This window comes from Talpa europaea, assembly GCF_964194135.1.
Source record: "Talpa europaea genome assembly, chromosome: 9".
NCBI classification, from domain to species: domain Eukaryota; kingdom Metazoa; phylum Chordata; class Mammalia; order Eulipotyphla; family Talpidae; genus Talpa; species Talpa europaea.
In genome coordinates this window covers 59892425-59910334 of record NC_140076.1, presented here as the reverse complement: position 1 = coordinate 59910334, position 17910 = coordinate 59892425, and the positions used below count along the sequence as shown (strand labels likewise).

Below are 17910 nucleotides of genomic sequence, written 5' to 3'. Positions count from 1 at the left end.
GTCAGTATACTAACTATCTAGTACCTTTATTACTAAGAAGGAATGGAACCAATGGACTAGAGGAACTTTCAGTCTCGAATAAGCAAAGCTCAGCCTGAAGTAAATGAACAGTTTGCTATTCCAAAACAGTTTTGCTTTGAGTGAGTCTATAAACAAATATTTTACAGATTTTAAAAAATCAGTTGATGAGGGCTTGGGAATTAGTGTAGATAGGATGGTTAGGATACTTCTATTTAGTACCTTTCTTTAATTCCTGAGGAAGAGGATGTGTATTTTATAAAATTAATATTTTCTGTAATTGACATATTGTCTTTTGATTAAAGACCAGTGATAGAATTGGTCTGAATCAAACTTAGTAATTATATTTTGAGTTTTGGAAGTATTTGGTACACTTTTTAGTTTTCAAAGAAACAAATGTGATAACTCTCTTTTGTGACCTGAGTTCCTTTAGAATTTCAATTTTTTTTTTAGTTAAAATTATCATCCACAATAGTGTATCAGATAATTTAAAATGAAAATTTAACTTTGCTAATTTTCATAAGGTATTTTTTCCTTTTATAAAGAAATTTGTAGATTATACTGTCAGTGTTTTCATTGTGACAGTATAGTACCCTGTTATGTCAGCTATTTTAATTTTTCTGCCTTTCATACTATTACTGCTTATATGAATAATAATTTTCTCTTGAAGAATCTGCAGGTTAAACTTTTATATTTCATTATGATTAGCATGCCATGTCTTTGAATTTTGGCTTAGCTATTTATTGGCTATCACTGATTTATGTTTTCTATTTAAGACCAAAAAGACTCTATACCTTTTAATTTCTTTGCACAGAAAGAAGGAGATTGTCAATCAGAAAATATCACTAAAAATGCAATGTTTGGGGCTGCTGGACTTAAACAAGTTAGCTGTCATTTTGGTGTCTTTCCTATCAATCTGACTAATGATTGTTTTTGCACTTATGAATTCCTTAGAACACCTGTTTTTCTGGAAGAAGAAAATGTTTGACTTTCAGTGACAGATGCAAATTACTTACATCATTTTAAATTGAGTTGAGGTAAAATAGGAAAAAGTAATGCCTAGGAAATGATTAAATATATGCTTATGGTGAAATGCCCTTCTTTTGCCCAGCCAAGTACAAAAATGCTTATTCTATATTTTTATTCTTTGTTCAGGCCACAATTCTGTTCAAGGATGGTTTGATTCACAGAGGCAGCTTTATGTTTATTTTTCATCATTGCCACTGACTTTCTTTTATTTGTTTGTTTTATTTCAAGTTTGTAGCATCAATAAAAATAAAATTGGCAGTGCTTTACAATAAAAATTCAGCAATACTTTATTCCTTTTTCCATAACAATTATCTGACATGTATTATTTTCACTAAGTCTTTCCATATATTTCTGAATTGAATTGCGTTTCTGTTTCCCTGCTCCTCTCTACTCCAGTCTTCTAGAAACTTTTGCATGTAATCACATAGCTTTCTGCTCATTATTTTGATCTAACATCTTTCTTCATTCAGGTTTCTGCAAAATTGGAGAAAAAGAAGAATGGTGAATAGACTTTTAATCCTATAGTTGTTTTTAAAAAGTACCTTTCTGTCTTCTTCTTCTTTTTTTTTTTAAGGTTTATTTACTAATGCATACAAGAGCTGAGGTGCCAGAGATGCAGGGGCTGCGAGTACTCATCAGAGACAGAGTGGGGAACAGAACAGGCAGTTCTGCTGGAATCCACTAAAAAACACGGCTGAGGGGAACAGCGAGTGAGAGAGGCGAGGTCTGCTGTCCCATGTGGGTCATCTCCTTGGCTGGAGATTGAACTCGTGCTGCAGTGGCTGTGGACAGCTTCAAAGTGCTGTGACTTAACCCCTTGCACCACCAGGGAGGCCCCCCTTTTTGTTTTCTGAATTTCATCTGCAACTTATACATAGTGTTTCCTGGAGCCAGAAACTTGAAGCTTAAAACTGTATTAACCCAAGGTCATGACTATATTCTCAGGTTGTCCTCCTTTCCCTTTTGCAAAATATCTACTTATCATCCTCAGTTTCTTGGCAGTTATAGGCAATTTCTTGGACAATAGGAATGCAGAAAATTTAGGTTACTCTGGAGATATCAAAAAATAAGACAAATGACAAATGAGAAAAAACTTGGGTTAAAACTTTGATTTAATACTTTTTTATGACCTTGGCCTTAGTTAATCTTTTTAAATCTTAGTTTTCTCATTTTAAAGTTGTACGTCTCTGAATTAGAGATATGTAAAAAAGTTGTTTGCAACCTGTTATATGTTCTACAGGTGTGATTTTTTTGTAACTAGCTATGTTTGCATTTTGGCACTTTAAAATAATTTATAGTAGAGATAAAGAGAATTCAGAATTTCTGATGAAACAAATTTACTGAAAATGCAGATGAATCAGCTTTTTGGAAAAATTTCATAAATGAAAATAGAATAGAGATGATATTTTGAATTGCTGTACTTATTAAATCATGTTTTAAACTTTTTTATGTATGGAAGTATGTAACATCTGTGCACATTTTAATTAATAATAATCAATTTACGTATCACCAGCTTAAGAACTAAAATATTACATATGCTGTCTCCAAAACTCATCTAGAGTCATGGGTTTCTGTGTGCCAGTGACTCCCAAACGTAAACGTGTAGTCTGGACCTTTCTTCTGAGCTCCAGATTTAGGTAGCCAACTGCAATATCTAGTTTCTTCACTTGCAGGATTCTTCACAGGCACCTCACACTGGAGATCTAAAATTGAACTCCTCATTTCTACTCACACCAGTTTGTTCCTCTGCAGTCTTCTTTATCTCTGTAACAACTCTGTTTTTCCATTTGTTTAGGCTAAAAATTTGGTAGTTTTATTTCCACTTTTTCCCTCATACCCCATGTAAAAGTTATAATGTCACTTAATCAGTATTCCCAACTGCTAACCTAGTCCAAGTAATTGTTATCTTTTTCTAGATCATTCTTTAGCCTTCCAACTGGTATCTCTGCTTCTATTATTTCTTCCTCTAAAGTCTATGGTCAGCACAGAGGCTTGAATGATCTTGTTAAGGATGAGTCAGATAATGTCACTTGCCTGCAGAAGCCCTGCAGTGACTTCACGTCCCACTCATCCAGAGCATCCTGTTAATACTCTCATCTCTTCTTTGACTTCTCTCTTTGTTCATTCTCTTCTGACTACATTTACATCTTGCTGTGAACTTGTTGGTCTATAGAACATGTGTCTGCACTTATTGGCCTTTAGGATCCCTGTCTTTACACTAGAAGCTTCTGACCTGACCTCCTTTCCTTATTAAGCTTATTGGTCTCTTCCTTTCCATATGTGGCAATATATACTCTAACTCTAGTCCATTACATATGAAGCAGTATCTTAAACATATGTCTCTTTTGAAATTCTAGTTACCCTTTCTTTCGGAACTCCCCCCATTCTCATTCCTTTTTTGTTTGATAAGAACATCCTTTTCTCTGTTGCCAATTCAGTCATTCATTAAAAGTGTTGTATTTTAGGGCCTCCCCGGTGGCGCAGTGGTTGAGCGCTGGGTTGCGAAGCTGCCCGCGGCCTCTGCGGCGCCGGTTCAATCCCCGGCTGCTCCCCGGCCACCGGAGGAGGATCCCACAAGGCGCACAGACCTCTCCTGCCGCCCGCTGCTCCCCTCAGCAGTGTGCTTCCGTCCTTCTGCCTGCTCTGCTCCCCACTCTGGCTCTGGTGAATTCTCTCACCCTCCTGCACTTCTGACTGTACCCAGTGCATGTATAAACAAACAAACAAACAAATAAATAAATAAATAAAACATGCCTCTATTAAAAAAAAATTAAAAAAAAAAGTGTTGTATTTTATTTAGCATTTTTATTTTTTAAAGATTTATTTATGCATACAAGAGCTGGGGTACAGGCCAGAGGTGCGGGAAATGAGAGGATACCCCAGAGACAGAGTGGGGAGCAGAACAGGTGGATCTACTGAAATACACTACTGAGGGGAGCAGTGGGTGAGACAGGAGAGGTCTGCTGCACCATGTGGTTTGCTCTTTGGCCGGCCGGGGATTGAACTCAAGCTGCAGAGGCTGTGGACTGCTTCATAGCGCAGTGCTTAACCCCTTGCACCACCAGAAAGGCTCTATTTAGCATTTTTAGATGATTTCTTTGTCAGTCATTTTGCCAAACCTGTCTGATGATGAATTGCCAACAAGTCTGATGACGAATTGTTACTAACTAATAAAGATCACCATTTTCTGGGAATATTTTTTTTTTCAATTGCAGGATGGAAGACTCCAGACAGGGGACCACATCTTGAAGATTGGTGGCACAAATGTACATGGAATGACCAGTGAGCAAGTTGCACAAGTGCTGAGGAACTGTGGGAATTCAGTCAGGATGCTCATTGCAAGAAACCCAATTGGTGAAATTTTTGTAACCCCTCCTACTCCTACAGACTTACCGGTTGCGCTCCCTTCTGTAGCCACTAGGAGCCCTAGTTCTGTGAGTAGACAAATCATTTCTTTCATCTTAAATCAAGACTGTGCATGATATATGGGGAGATTAGAAATGCCTTTGACTCCAAGTGTCACAGTAACATGAGCAGTATTTTAATCCCACCAGTGAAGCTAGAAGGACACAGTTTGGAGACACTGGACAAGTTTGAATTTCTTTTTGCTCTTTCTCAGGGTTACATCATTCAGCATCCCTGAACCTCAGCTACTCATCTTTAAATTGGAGAATAATAATACTTGCTCCTTTCTATTTTATCAGATTCATGAGGAGACATCCACATGGTGGAAGGGAAACCACAAATGTTGCTCAACGTATGAGAATTATTACTGATTGGAAGAGAGTGGCCAAAGGAAATTGATTATAAATAATAATTATTATAATCAAGAATAATCATTATAGTTATATAATAATCATTATTAATCATTATCAAACACCTGGAATTGTACAGATCATTGAAATCCTCATGAGTATTCTGCAAGATAGGGTTTATCATCCCATCGAGATAGGTTTTTAATAGATGAAGAAAATGATGTCCAAATAACTTGGTAAAGGTCATAAAGAGAGTCAGTTGCACAACTGTGATTTGAATTCAGTGTTCTTTAACTATCTTACAGGCTCTGATCCATAAGATAATAAGCAAAAGAATAGAAAATGTTTTTCAAAAGGAGAGGCCAGGAGGAAGAGGAAAGCAAAGAACATTGATGAGGGAAAGGGGTGGAAGGCTACCGTTTATCTTCTGTGGGACTTTTTGCTCTCTCCAGAAAATTGTTTGCCTTCTCCTACTTGGAACCATGGGAGTGGAGTTTTAGAATTGTTACTGTTTTCTTTCCAAACCATAGTTACAACCATTTTCTATTCCCCCTATACTTTAGCTGTCTGGAGCCTTCTACTTTGTAGTGAGGCCCGACTGTAACACTAACAGTATGATAAGTGAGAATTGGATGCAGTCAGGTGTGTTCCTTCTAATGTTAATGTTTTGAATGAAAAGTAAGGTATTGTGAAATTAGAAAAGAACTATTGGAAATAAGTTTCAGGTCATTATTTTTTGCTCACAGTATTAATTCACAATAATTGGATTTACCTTTGTTCCTAAATTTTTCTCTGTGTATAGTTCTTTCAGGTACAAATTTACTCTTTTTTCTAAGTGACTACTTTAGTTGTCTATTTTTGTGTGCCAGATTGCCACAAATTTAGTATCTTTACACAACACCCTTTGTTAGCTCACAGTCTGTAGGTCAAAAGTCTGGGTGGGTGGCTGGGCCCTCTGTTTACATTCTTATGTGATCAAACTCAAGGTGTTGGGCTGGCTTGGCTCTTATCTGGATGCTCTGGGGACAATCCATTTCTAAGTTCATTCAGGTTGTTGGTAGGATGCAACTCCTAGCAGCTGTTGGACTGATATCTCTTTTCTTTGTTGGCTGTCAGCTCAGGACCTCTTTCAGCTCCCTGTAATTCCTTTTCACATAAACTGCTCCATCTTGAAACCACAACTCCAGTCTTCCTTATGCTTCAGATCTTGTTCTCTTCCCTTTTTGCCAATAGCAGGAGAAAACTCCCTGACTTTGAAGGGTTACTGGTGATTAGGATCACCAAGAGATTCTCCCTTTTGCCATGTAATGATTATATATAACTAAGGTTATTTTTCCTTTAGGACAATTCTCTCTTTGAAACTTATGATGTTGAACTCCTTAAAAAAGATGGACAGAGTCTTGGGATTAGAATTGTTGGTTATGTTGGAAGTGCTCACACAGGTAAAGGAATCATTTTTATTTTATCTTTGGAAATAATTATAAAGGATGCTAAGGTTTCTAGACAGTAAAATTAAATACCTGCAGATTTCAATTTAAGCATTGAACAATGAAACCATGAATCTACAATAACAGCCATTTACTTTTTCATTGATTAAAAATCACTGTTTTATCTCAAGAGTTTTATGGATTGCTTGGTAGTCATTAACAAAAGAATTTAATTGTCCAACTCAGTGTATTACATTTGAATTGTGCCTCCTTTTGCTTCTAAGATAGATATATTTTGAATGTTGTAACTATTACATATTATGACATTTTACATGTGAGAAAGTAAAATGAATACTGTATACATTTCATATTGTGTCAAAAGTAGTACTTTTATGTTTAATCACTGAAAAATAAGGTAAAAAAAACTTTAATTAGACTAATTTTCCTTTCATATAAAGGTAATATATTGTTAGGATAAGAACATGACCCAAGTATATCTAAATAAAACTTCAACTACTAAATGCTAAGCTTTTCACTGTAAGTGTTATTCTATTGTAAGAGAATCATTCAAGTAAAGAAAAATAAACCCTTTCACAAATACTTGCTAGTAACATTAAAATCCTGTCAAAAGTTCTGGTTTTTTAAAAATAACAAGATATAAGAGTTAATTTTTTTTAAGTTATTATTTTGCATATTTACTGCAGGTGGAAAGATTAAGAGTGCTAATATATTCAAAGTCCTGGGTGAAATTCATGTCAGGCCACCTTGTGCTATTTTAGCCTAATGAAATAACTGTTTTCAAACCTTTAGATTTTACTAAGTGCCACCATTTTTAGTTTCAGAATTTAAATGAGTTTCAACAGGGCTAAGTCTGGCTTGTATAATAATGTCTCAAAAAACCTATATTAAGTAGCTCATGAGAGACTCTCTGGTTTGAGAACTTGTGGCTTAGTGGTTGAAGAAGTTTTATCATATTAAGTTTTCAGGGTGTTTTTTTGAACCTAACAATATCTATGCAGAGTAAAATGAAAGCGGGTAGCTGATGGAAATTCTGATGTTTATGTTGCTGAATAAGGAATCATTTTACCTTCAAAAGAAGTTTTGGGGACTGGGTGTCGGACAGCATGAATCCAAGCACTAGAACATTTAAAACTCAGTATTTTTTTTAAGACATAGTTTTTCAAAATATTTTTGCTTTATTTTATTCATTGAAGTGTTACTTTGCTTAGTTGTAGAGGAGGTAGAAAAATTTATACAAGAAAAGTCTATTCAGGAAGGCAAAAATTTAAACTACTCTCAATTGCTTAAGGATAAATGAAATTCATGTTTTATCAGAGATACAAGTAAACTATCTTCATATGGCAAATTAAGATTCACTATGACAGGGAAATGGAGAATTTTCTAAGAAGAGGCATTGTGCTAGGCATGGAAAAGGAGAGTATAATAGCAGTGGGTTTGATAGGTAGAAAAAAAATGACATGAAATAAAGGGATAAAATCATGAAAATATTTGGTGTTTTGGTAGAATATTAAGAATCTTATATGTCTGGACTTTTTGTTGGAGTGGCAGTAGTGGAAGATGAAGTAAAAAGTTTGAGGCTGATTATGGAAGTACTTGAACATGATTCAGTGAAATTTATATTTCATTATGTTGGCATTGGGAATCCCTTGATGTTTGTTTTTCTCCTACTGACATTATTTTAAGTTCATCAAAATAAACTAAAAATGTAAAATCATCCACAGCTATGTTTTTTTTCATTTTCTAAGTTCCTTTCCAGTTTTTGTCAATAGACATGTACATTTTTTATATATCTGTAATTTTATATATAGCCATTCATTTATATTTAAATGTTTTATTTTGTAATACAAAGATTATTTCATGTTGCTTAGGTTATTGTGTGTACTTTTCTTTTTTCTGTGTTCAGGAAATTAACATGTGCAGTGATCTAAATATAGGCAGGGAGACCTGATAGGAGACTCTTGTCAGAGTGCTGAAGAAAAATGGTGACGGCTTCTGCCAAGTCAGCAATGAGAAGGGAGACACAGGCCAAGAGAAGAGGGTCAGACTTAACCTGGGACCTCCTAAATTCCAGTTTGCAGTGGAGTGCTTTTCATCAGGGTTCCATTACTGATTATTTTTCCAGAAGAGTAGTCATCAGTCAAATCGTTTTAAATTCAGGTCACTTGTGATGGTGACAGTTTGAAATAACCCATCAATTTCTCTGCTTGTGTTCAAAATAGTATTTATCAAGCCTCTAGTCAGCCCTTTACCTAATTAACCTCTTGATATAAATTTTGCAATCAAGGTGTAATTAGAGTTTTCTTCCCTTTTTCCATATGTTTTTTGCACCTTAGGGGAAGCTGCAGGGATTTATGTGAAAAGTATAATACCTGGCAGTGCTGCATACCACAATGGCCAAATTCAAGTGAATGACAAAATAATTGCTGTAAGTAACTGCTCCCTGGTTTAGAACTGAATTGAATCAACTTGCAGAAAAAAGTTATCTTTATTATCCTATGTATGAGCAGGGGAATGGATTAATATATAGTGTCATAATGTTTAAGAAATTGTTTCTTAATACAATGAAATCTCATTTATTTGGACACTTACAGTCTTAACTTTTTTTAAAAAAAAAAAAGATTATTTATTTATTTATTTATTTATTAAGAACTGGGGTACATTCAGAAGCACGGTAGGGTGAGAGGATTCACCAGAGCCAGAGAGGGGAGCAGAACAGGCAGACTGACGAAATACACTGCTAAGGGGAGCAGCGGGCAAAGCAGGAGAGGTCTGCACGCCATGTGGGACCCTCCCCAGGCCGGCTGGGATCGAACCTGTGCTGCAGAGGCTGTGGACAGCTTTGCAGGGTGGTACTCAACCACTGTGCCACCGGGGAGGCCCTTAACTTTTTTTTTACTGTTATAAAGAAGTTGCAAATTATATTGGTAGGAGAAAAAACACATGTGCATATTTGATATTAAATATATACATATCTGTTGGCACAGCAGACCTCTCCTGTTTCACCTGCTGCTCCTCTCAGCAGTGTATTTCAGTAAATCTGCTTGTTCTGCAACCCACTCTGTCTCTGGTGAATCTTCTCACTCTTTGCACCTCTGGCCTACACTCCATTTCTTCTATGCATAAACAAATAAATAAATCCTTTAAAAAATAAATATATACATATATATTCAGGAGATTCCCTGGCATTTCCCAGTAAAACATTTCTCAAGCACCTCTTGATGTCTTTAAAAGCACTATGAATAATTAACTTAATAGGCTATTTGTCTTTTTATATCTTCATGAAAGTAGCAATTTTACTAACAGTAATTTTGAGTGGATACAAAATTGTAATATTTTACGAGAATATATTACGTTTTATCATATCAAATTGGTCTTTCCTCTAATAGAAATGTTAAATTTTACAGTTTATTTGAATATTTTTAAGGAGCATATATGTGTGTCATACACATACACACACATTTCATTTAGTGATTTATATAGAAACAAGTGTTTGTTGGTATAATTTGAATCTTTGTCCTTTGAGTCCATCTAAGGAAGCACGATTCATGACACTGTGGTGTTTACATCACTGGGCTTAGGAAATGTCCTGTGGTGATTTGCAAGTTTGGAGACCAGCAATAACAGTGGCTGCTTTGGAGAAAATACTTATGGGGGAAGCTAAATAGTTTTGCTAGCTTGAAGAAGATTGAGAGAAGAGACTGATTGGTCCCGATGTCCTGAATTCAGAGATGTGGAATTAATCTTGACTTAGATTAGTAAATACCTTTCTTGCATAACTCTTTCAGAACACTTGAACACAGAAACAAATGAAGGGAGACTAATAGGTTTCTTCTAGGAAATATCACATAGTGTTCTGATAGAGGGATGAGGTATTGGATGACCTTTTAGTTTTGATAATAATGACTTCTAGTACATTATACAAAAAAAACTTTTCTATTGAAAGTTATACAAAAAAAATTGGCCATCTTTTATGGCATTTTGAATATTATATAGCATCAGAGAATAATGCCTATTTATCTCTCTCAGGATATAAGTTGAAATGTGTGACTTAAGAGTACAGATTTGAATTTGCTTTTTAGTTTTTCCAGGAAGTGTTTCAGCATGTTTTATTATTCGTCTTGTATCCTTCTTCAAAAATACAGATATTTTTGGAATAAGTGAGTAAAGCAATGCAGTGTTTTTTGGAGTACAATGAGTTGCCTAATTTTTATTCTGCTTTGCCAGAATTAAAAATAGTAGCTAACTTGAAAATTGTTTAATTTGTCTCTTAATTTCTAGGTGGATGGAGTGAATATTCAAGGTTTTGCCAATCAGGAAGTCGTTGAAGTATTACGAAATGCAGGAGAAGTGGTTCACCTGACATTAGTTCGAAAGAAGACACTCTCATCTGCTCCTCTACATGAAAGGCCCTTGGACAGAGGTAATGGATTCTGCTGTCCCTCTTCCTACCAGGTTGTTTGGGTTTAGAAGAATATTTCCTTTATGGAAGTTGCTTGTGAGTCTGGAAAGGAAAAACTGCCCACCTCATGTAATGTAGTGATAGAGAAGTGAATCATCTCATTTGTGCATGGAAACAGCTCTCTTTACCTATTATATGTGTCAGTCCAAGTGTTGGCTCATGAACCCTAACATGCATTAAACTCTTAAGAGCTTTTCTAAATGGAGATGGAAATATTTTTTCCCAAAAAGCTTCCAAATTTCATTAATTACCTACATTTGAATAATATAGTTTTGATACCTTTTGTTCAGAGGCTCTCATCTGTCTAATGCATTGACATTTTGCGAATTTCAAGTTTCATATCACTTAACAATATATTTGATTCTAGTGTTTTTATTTACTTTTTGAAATATGGCGAGAAAATCAAACATTGATTTCTGTTAAAAAACATTTTTATTTGTAAGATATTTGTTGTTTTGATTATAAGAATAGTAAATTTTCATTATACAAAAGCATAATTGTATGCACATCATTTTTTAATTATCAAGTTCAAGTGTTCAGACCAACAAACTTTGACGATCATGGGAATGCATATTCAATTTTAAATGGATGACTATATAACTCTGATGCCTTAGATTCATGTTTTGTTTTTTTTTTTGTAAGAATACTTTTAAATAACAAGTGATTATTTAAAAAATAACCTAAAATGACTGTTGTTCAACCTTTCTTCTATCAGAGAGATACATAGTTAGCTTGCATGCTTGAGAATTAAATTTTTGGATATTCTAACATCTATGCAACCAGGCTAATTCTCTTCAATTCTCTTCCTTTTTGTGAGGCTACCTATGTGTAGTTTATTATATTATGATGATGTCATGTCAACCTGGGAGAGTCCACAGCAGTGGGACCAGCTTGTCTTGTTTCCTATCCAGCATAGTAACAATCACATAGAACCCTAGCAGAAGACCCTTGTGTTCTTTTTCTTTTTCATAGTTATATTATTCTTGCTTTGTCATGAACTTTACCTTGCTTTTCTCTTTCTACTGCCTATTTCCATGTTCTTTTCAATATTACCAGCAGTTTATTTCTTAAGGAATTGATATCACACATGGCATTTTAAATAAAGGAATCGTATGTGAAAGTTACCTGAGATGTTTGTAATGAGGTTGTGAAACAGGAACATAGAAGTGTGGAATAAGCTTAAATATGGTATTCAGCTGCTAGAGATTCAACTTAGCAGTTCTGTTTTTTAGGAACTGTTGTAGAACCACCAAAAACACCAACCCTCTTTCTCTCTGGAGCAGTGGAAACAGAAACAAATTTGGATGATGAAGATGGGGATTCTGAAGAAAGACTGGATAATTTTAAAAATGACAACGTGCAAGCTGTAGAAAAATTGGGTAGGCACAAAGCATGTGATTCAGAGCAGTTGGAGTAACTCGATTTTATTATTTGTTGGCCATTTTCTCTTAAGAGTTAATATAATGTGAGGAATATTAGAGGAATTTTTGAATTATGAAATAGTATGATATTCTTAGTATCAACTTCTTAATAGTTGTGGCATTTGGGAACTAAGCATATTGTTTAATCTTTGTATGATTTTATTAGTTTTGAATGTGTTTTAAGGCGTGTGTGATAACTAGTTTTTAATCTGGTCGGCATTTTAAGCATATTTAAGCTTGTATATTATTAATATAGCTATAGACCTATAGCTATTTGTAAACAATAGCTATTTTTACCATAACTATGAATAATGTATGTATTTTTGTATGTTTCAGATGGTCAGGTTGCTATATGTTGACCCTTTAATTTTCTTTTTAATTGATGTGCAACTTTGTACATTTGTACTTTTTAACTTTTGATCTTGTACTTTGATAACTTTGCTATTGTAGTAGCAAACTCTGTTCTGCAAGCATATTAAATAATAGTCTCATGCAATTCCCTGCATAGTACTACTCAGGAAAGACTTGTCTGTTGAATGAAATGAAATCCTTAACTTTTAACGTTTCAGAGAAATTTTGGCTTTTAATTTCAGTTGTCTTGTTTTAGGAAAGAATGGACTGATTAAAGGAGTTAACCCTTCATTCAGGTTTAAAAACTTCTGTAATTTGACAATTTGCCTTATTCATTTTGACCCAAGTATATTGTAATTTTACCTGCTCTTTTTGAATCATTCTCACTATATTTATTCCTTCATGAGTATATATTATTTCAGCTTAAAAGTTAGACCAAAATTTTCCAGCTGCTATGAAGTTAGTTCTTTCATGCTGTTGAAATAATTGTTTGAGATTATCATACTATTTATTTATTTTTAATTAATTAATTTATGTATTTTATTTAAATTTTATTTTTATATTCCCCATACAATTACAACCCCTTTATTTTGACCCCATTCCCTCCTTTCCCCGCCCCCCACCCCATAGAGTGTCTCTGGTTCATAGTTGTTTGTTGATTTTGATATTTTCTTTCTTATAGTTATTCTTTTTCCTGGTCCCTTATTTAAGTTTTCTAGATTCCTGCTATGAGTGAGACCATCCGGTATTTTTCTTTTTCTTTCTGGCTTATTTCGCTGAGCATGATCCCTTCCATCTCCATCCATGCTGTTGCAAATTGCATGTGTTTATCTTTATTGAATGCTGAGTAATATTCCATGGTGTATATGTACCACATATTCTTGATCCAGTCATCTATTTTTGGGCATTTGGGTTGTTTCCAAAGCTTAGCTATTATAAATAGTGCTGCTATAAACATAGGGGTGCAGGTGCTTTTGGAATTGATGTTTCTGTGTCCTTTGGGTAAATACCTAGGAGTGGAATTGCTGGATCATATGGAAGCTCTATGTTTAGTAGGTCAAGAAATCTCCACACAGCTCTCCATAGTGGTTGGACCAGTTTGCACTCCCACCAACAGTGCTGGAGAGTTCCTTTTTCTCCATACCTCGCCAACATTTGTTGTTGCTAGTTTTTTTAATATGTGCCATTCTCACTGGTATAAGATGGTATCTCATTGTAGTTTTGATTTGCATTTCCCTGATTACAAGTGATGTTGAACTTTTTTTTTTCATTCATATTAAGAATCTTTTATTGGAATTTTTTTAAAATAAATTTTATTTTTATATTCCCCATACAATTGCAATCCCCTTATTTTGACCCCAATCCCTCCCCTCCCCGCCCCCCACCACCCATAGAGTGTCTCTGGTTCATAGTTGTATGTTGATTTTGATTTTCACTTTCTTATAGTTATTCATTTTCCTGGTCCCTTATTGGCCATTTGTATTTCTTCTTCAGAGAAGTTTCTTTTTAGCTCTTCTGCCCATTTTTTGACTGGATTATTTTCTTTGTTTTTGTTGAGTCTCATCAGCTATTTGTAGATTTTTGTGATCAGTCCTTTATCATTAGTGTTGTGTGCAAAAATGTTCTCCCAGTCGGTGGAGTTTCTCTTTGTTTTTGTTATTGTCTCCTTTGCTGTGCAGAGCTCTTTAATTTGATGTAGTCCCAGCTGTTGGTCTTTGCCTTCACTATCACTGCTTTGAGTGATGTGTCTGTAAAGATGTGTCTGTAAAGATGTCTTTGATATGCATATCATGTGCAAGACATGTCTTTGATATGCACATGTCTTTGATGTGCATATCACACTACATAGATATTTCCTTCTATGTATTTTATGGTTTCAGGTCTTATGTCTAGTTCTTTAATCCATCTTGAGTTGGTTTTTGTGCATGGTGTTTGGTAGTAGTCAAGCTTCATTCTTTTGCATGTAGCAACCCAGTTTTCCCAGCAACATTTATTGAACAAACTCTTTGCTCCAATGCATATTCTTTGCTCCTTTGTCAAAGATTAGTTGACCATATATCTGTGGGTTTATTTCTGGATTTTCTACTTGATTCCATTGGTCTGTGTGTCTGTTCTTGTTCCAATACCATGCAGTTTTGATGATTATGGCTTTGTAGTATAGTTTGAAGTCTGGGAGTGTGATGCCTCCATTCCCTTTTTTTTTTTCTTTTTATTATTTCTTTTCTTCAATTCTCTTCAATTATTTCCTTGAATATTTTCTCTGTTCCTAGGTCTCTCTCCTCACCTTCTGGGATTCCTATAATTCTTATATTTCCTTTCCTCATGGAGTCAGATAGTTCCCAAAGTCTTTCTTCAGTCTTTTTCATTCGTACTTCTCTTTCCTTTTCTGTTTTGGTTCTTTTTATTTCTGTGTCTTCGAGAGTGCTTATTCGTTCTTCCATTTCCTCTATTCTGTTATCACTGCTTTTCCCAGCATTCTTTAGCTCTTCTGTTAATCCTTTGATCTCCTGCATTTCCTTCATTTCCCTCTTTAGGGACTCAATTTCATTCTTCTGAGCGTTGTTTTCCTTAATGACTTCCATCAGTTTTTTCATCATGGCAATTTTAAATTCTTTTTCTGGAAGGCTCAGAATTTCTTCCAAGTCACCGTAGTTGCAAGCTGGTGGGTGGTTTTTGAGTTTTTCTTTTCCCTGCTGCCTGTCTTCTAATTTGCCTTATGCGTTGGGACACTGTGCTGCTGGTACTGGCTGGCATCTTTTTGGTGTGTTCTTTCAGGAGTTTCAGAAACTGACAATCCAAAAGAGTCAAAACTGTTATGCCAGTAGTCTAGTGAGTCAGTGGTACTTTGAGTATGTTAATGGTCACTGTCACAGAATCTCTCCTCCTGTGTTTAGTTACAAAGGTGCATCTTGAAGTCCCACAGACTTCCCTGGAGGTGGAGCAGCTGGATTGCACTCTGGGTTCCAAATCTCTGGATCCGCCTCTGGGCTCTGTCTTCCTGCCAGATGGGACTGGGCTTGTGGGGGCCTTCAGCTCACCTCTTGCAGATGGGACTGGGCTTGTGGGGGCCTTCAGCTCACCTCTGACTGTGCAAGTAACCTTTTCCTCTGGCTCCACGGGGAGCCTTCTGCCAGATTCAAGCAGTCTTTATATTGAAGAAAGGTCCCTATTCTAAAATGGCGATTCGGAGACAGGCACACTTTCCCACATGCTGGATCTGCCCCGTCTGTGGGTGCCCGCTCCCACTCTGGGCTCGAACTGCTGGTCAGAAGGGGCCTGGCTTGGGCGAACTTCTCAGCTCACCTTTGACTCCTCCGGGAGCCTTCTGCCTATTTCAAGCAGACTTTACTGAAGAAAGGTCCCTGTTCTAACATGGTGATTCGGATACAGGCACATTCTTATGCGTGCCTGGTCTGCCCCAGCCCAGGGTGCCTGCTCCCCCTTTGGGTTTGGACTGCTGGCCAGAAGGGGCCTGGCGTGGGCGAACTTCCCAGCTCACCTCTGGCTCCTCTGGGAGCCTTCTGTCGGTTTCAAGCAGTCTTTACTGAAGAAAGGTCCCTGTTTTAAAAAGGCGATGCGGGTACGCACTCCCCTGTGTACCAGGTCTGCCCCGGCCTTGGGTGCCCGCTCCCCCTCTGGGCTTGGACTGCTGGCCAGAAGGGGCCTGGCATGAGGGAACTTCCCAGCTCACCTCTGGCTCCTCTGGGATCCTTCTGCAGGTGTCAAGTAGTCTTTATTGAAGAAAGGTCCCTATTCTATGGCGTGTTCGTGATTTTTTTCTGGTCACTAGGTGGTGCCAGAGATCTCTCCTAGTGTCCTTGGGGAGCTGTTTTTTTTTCCCCAGTGGGACAGGGGAACAGAGTCGGAGTGGTGGGGAAAGCCTCAACGGCTTTGGGGGGGTGTGTCTGCCTTGTGCCCCACTGTCGTGGGGATCCCATGCCCTGAATTTCGTGCCCTGGGTTTCAGTTCCAAAGCCCTCAGGTCCAGAGCGCGGGCTGTAGCCCAGTTCAGTGTCCGCAGAAATGGCACCTTTTGCACCCCGCTCCCGTGTCCTGGCGCCTGGTTTCTGATTACTCAATGAGGGACATTCACCTCAGTGAGGGCCCCAGCGCGTCTCTCTGCAAGCCTAGGTCGTAGGCGTGGGGGCCTGGGCAGCCGAGATCCGCATATGCTTTTCAAGCGCCCACTTTTCCGCACAAGCTTACCGCCTGGCCTGGGGCTGTGTGTAGGTCTCTGGGAGTCTTTGTTTTTCTCGCTCACCTCCAGGGCGAATCCTGCAGGGTTCTCCACAACTCCACCATGGGGTGTGGTGGCTGAAATAGTTCCTTTCCACTCACAGTCCTGCTTGATGTGTAGTTTGTTCTTGTTGGTTGTTTTAGTTTTTTTATTTTTTCCTCCTTTCTGTTCGCCAGAGAGTGCAGACTTTGTGGGTGGGGGAGGGTAGCAGGGTTCTGAGCTTTCCTCCCTTCTAGTCCTCTTTTATGGCAACTTTCTTCTTCGGGTAGCTTGCTGGAATCGCCCGTTTATCTTCCGTGTACCAGTTCTTACTGGGACCTGCCGCTTTTCCTCCCTATTAACTTTTTTTTAATGGGAGATCTTACTCGCAGCGTTTCCTCGCTGCCATGTTGATCCCACCGTATAATTTATTTTTAATAGGATCTTTGTTATCTGCTAAATGTAATCTAACCTTTCAGTTAATGTGGTTATTTCATGGATATTCTTTTATAAATGTAGTAGTTTAAGTTCTTTAGTGTTCATTAGTTTTAGTCTCTGATTTCTGAGGTTAGCCTGTTTTACTTAATAATTTGAAGAATGCAATTAAGCATTATATGCACCCAAGATGAGCTCTCCATGCTGAAGGCTAGAAGAGCTGATACTGCAAATTACATTTGATTTCAGGCAGATGGTTATATCAGTTGTGATAAATGTTCCGTGACTTGTTCAATCTTATGATAGAGTTTATCTTAAACTTATTTTTGAAAAGGTGGAGGTTTATTTATTTTCTGCTACTGCTATGGGTATTTGAAGTTATGGATTTAGTACTTTGATTTTTGCCCATTAAGCATTGTTCAGACTATGAAATGTATACTATTCTCAGAGATTTTATAGAGGTCAAACAGGGCACTTAGAATCTGCCTTAGCTCTTTAAAATAATTTTGCCTATTCAAAAGAGGTGATATTGCCCTCAAGTAAAAAATCATAAAGGTATGATAACCAAGTAGCCACAAAAGACCAAAGTAAAACCAAAGTTTCTCTTATATCAAGACTCATGCAACTCATTATTTGAATGAAGCCAGAAGAGCCTTTATTTTGGCTTAACATTAAAATTAAATCCTTGTTTTTCCTACCTATTATAAAGCAAAGCTACATTCATTTTTCCCTGTAAACTACAGGTTGTTTATATATGAAGTGTATATAATTCAAATTTC

The 17910-nt window shown here is 36.8% G+C and overlaps 1 protein-coding gene across 6 annotated transcripts in view; it reads left to right on the top strand.

The window, feature by feature from the left end:
* PATJ (PATJ crumbs cell polarity complex component) overlaps positions 1-17910 on the top strand; it is a gene marked incomplete at both ends in the record, with an annotated part of 267283 nt that overhangs the window by 15548 nt on the left and 233825 nt on the right. For all 6 annotated transcript variants that reach the window (XM_084244370.1, XM_084244373.1, XM_084244372.1 and 3 more), the window contains 5 exons: positions 4263-4481; positions 6145-6244; positions 8584-8675; positions 10529-10670; positions 11942-12088. In XM_084244370.1, coding sequence (XP_084100496.1) covers positions 4263-4481; positions 6145-6244; positions 8584-8675; positions 10529-10670; positions 11942-12088 — 700 coding nt within the window. The remainder of the gene's footprint in view (positions 1-4262; positions 4482-6144; positions 6245-8583; positions 8676-10528; positions 10671-11941; positions 12089-17910) is intronic.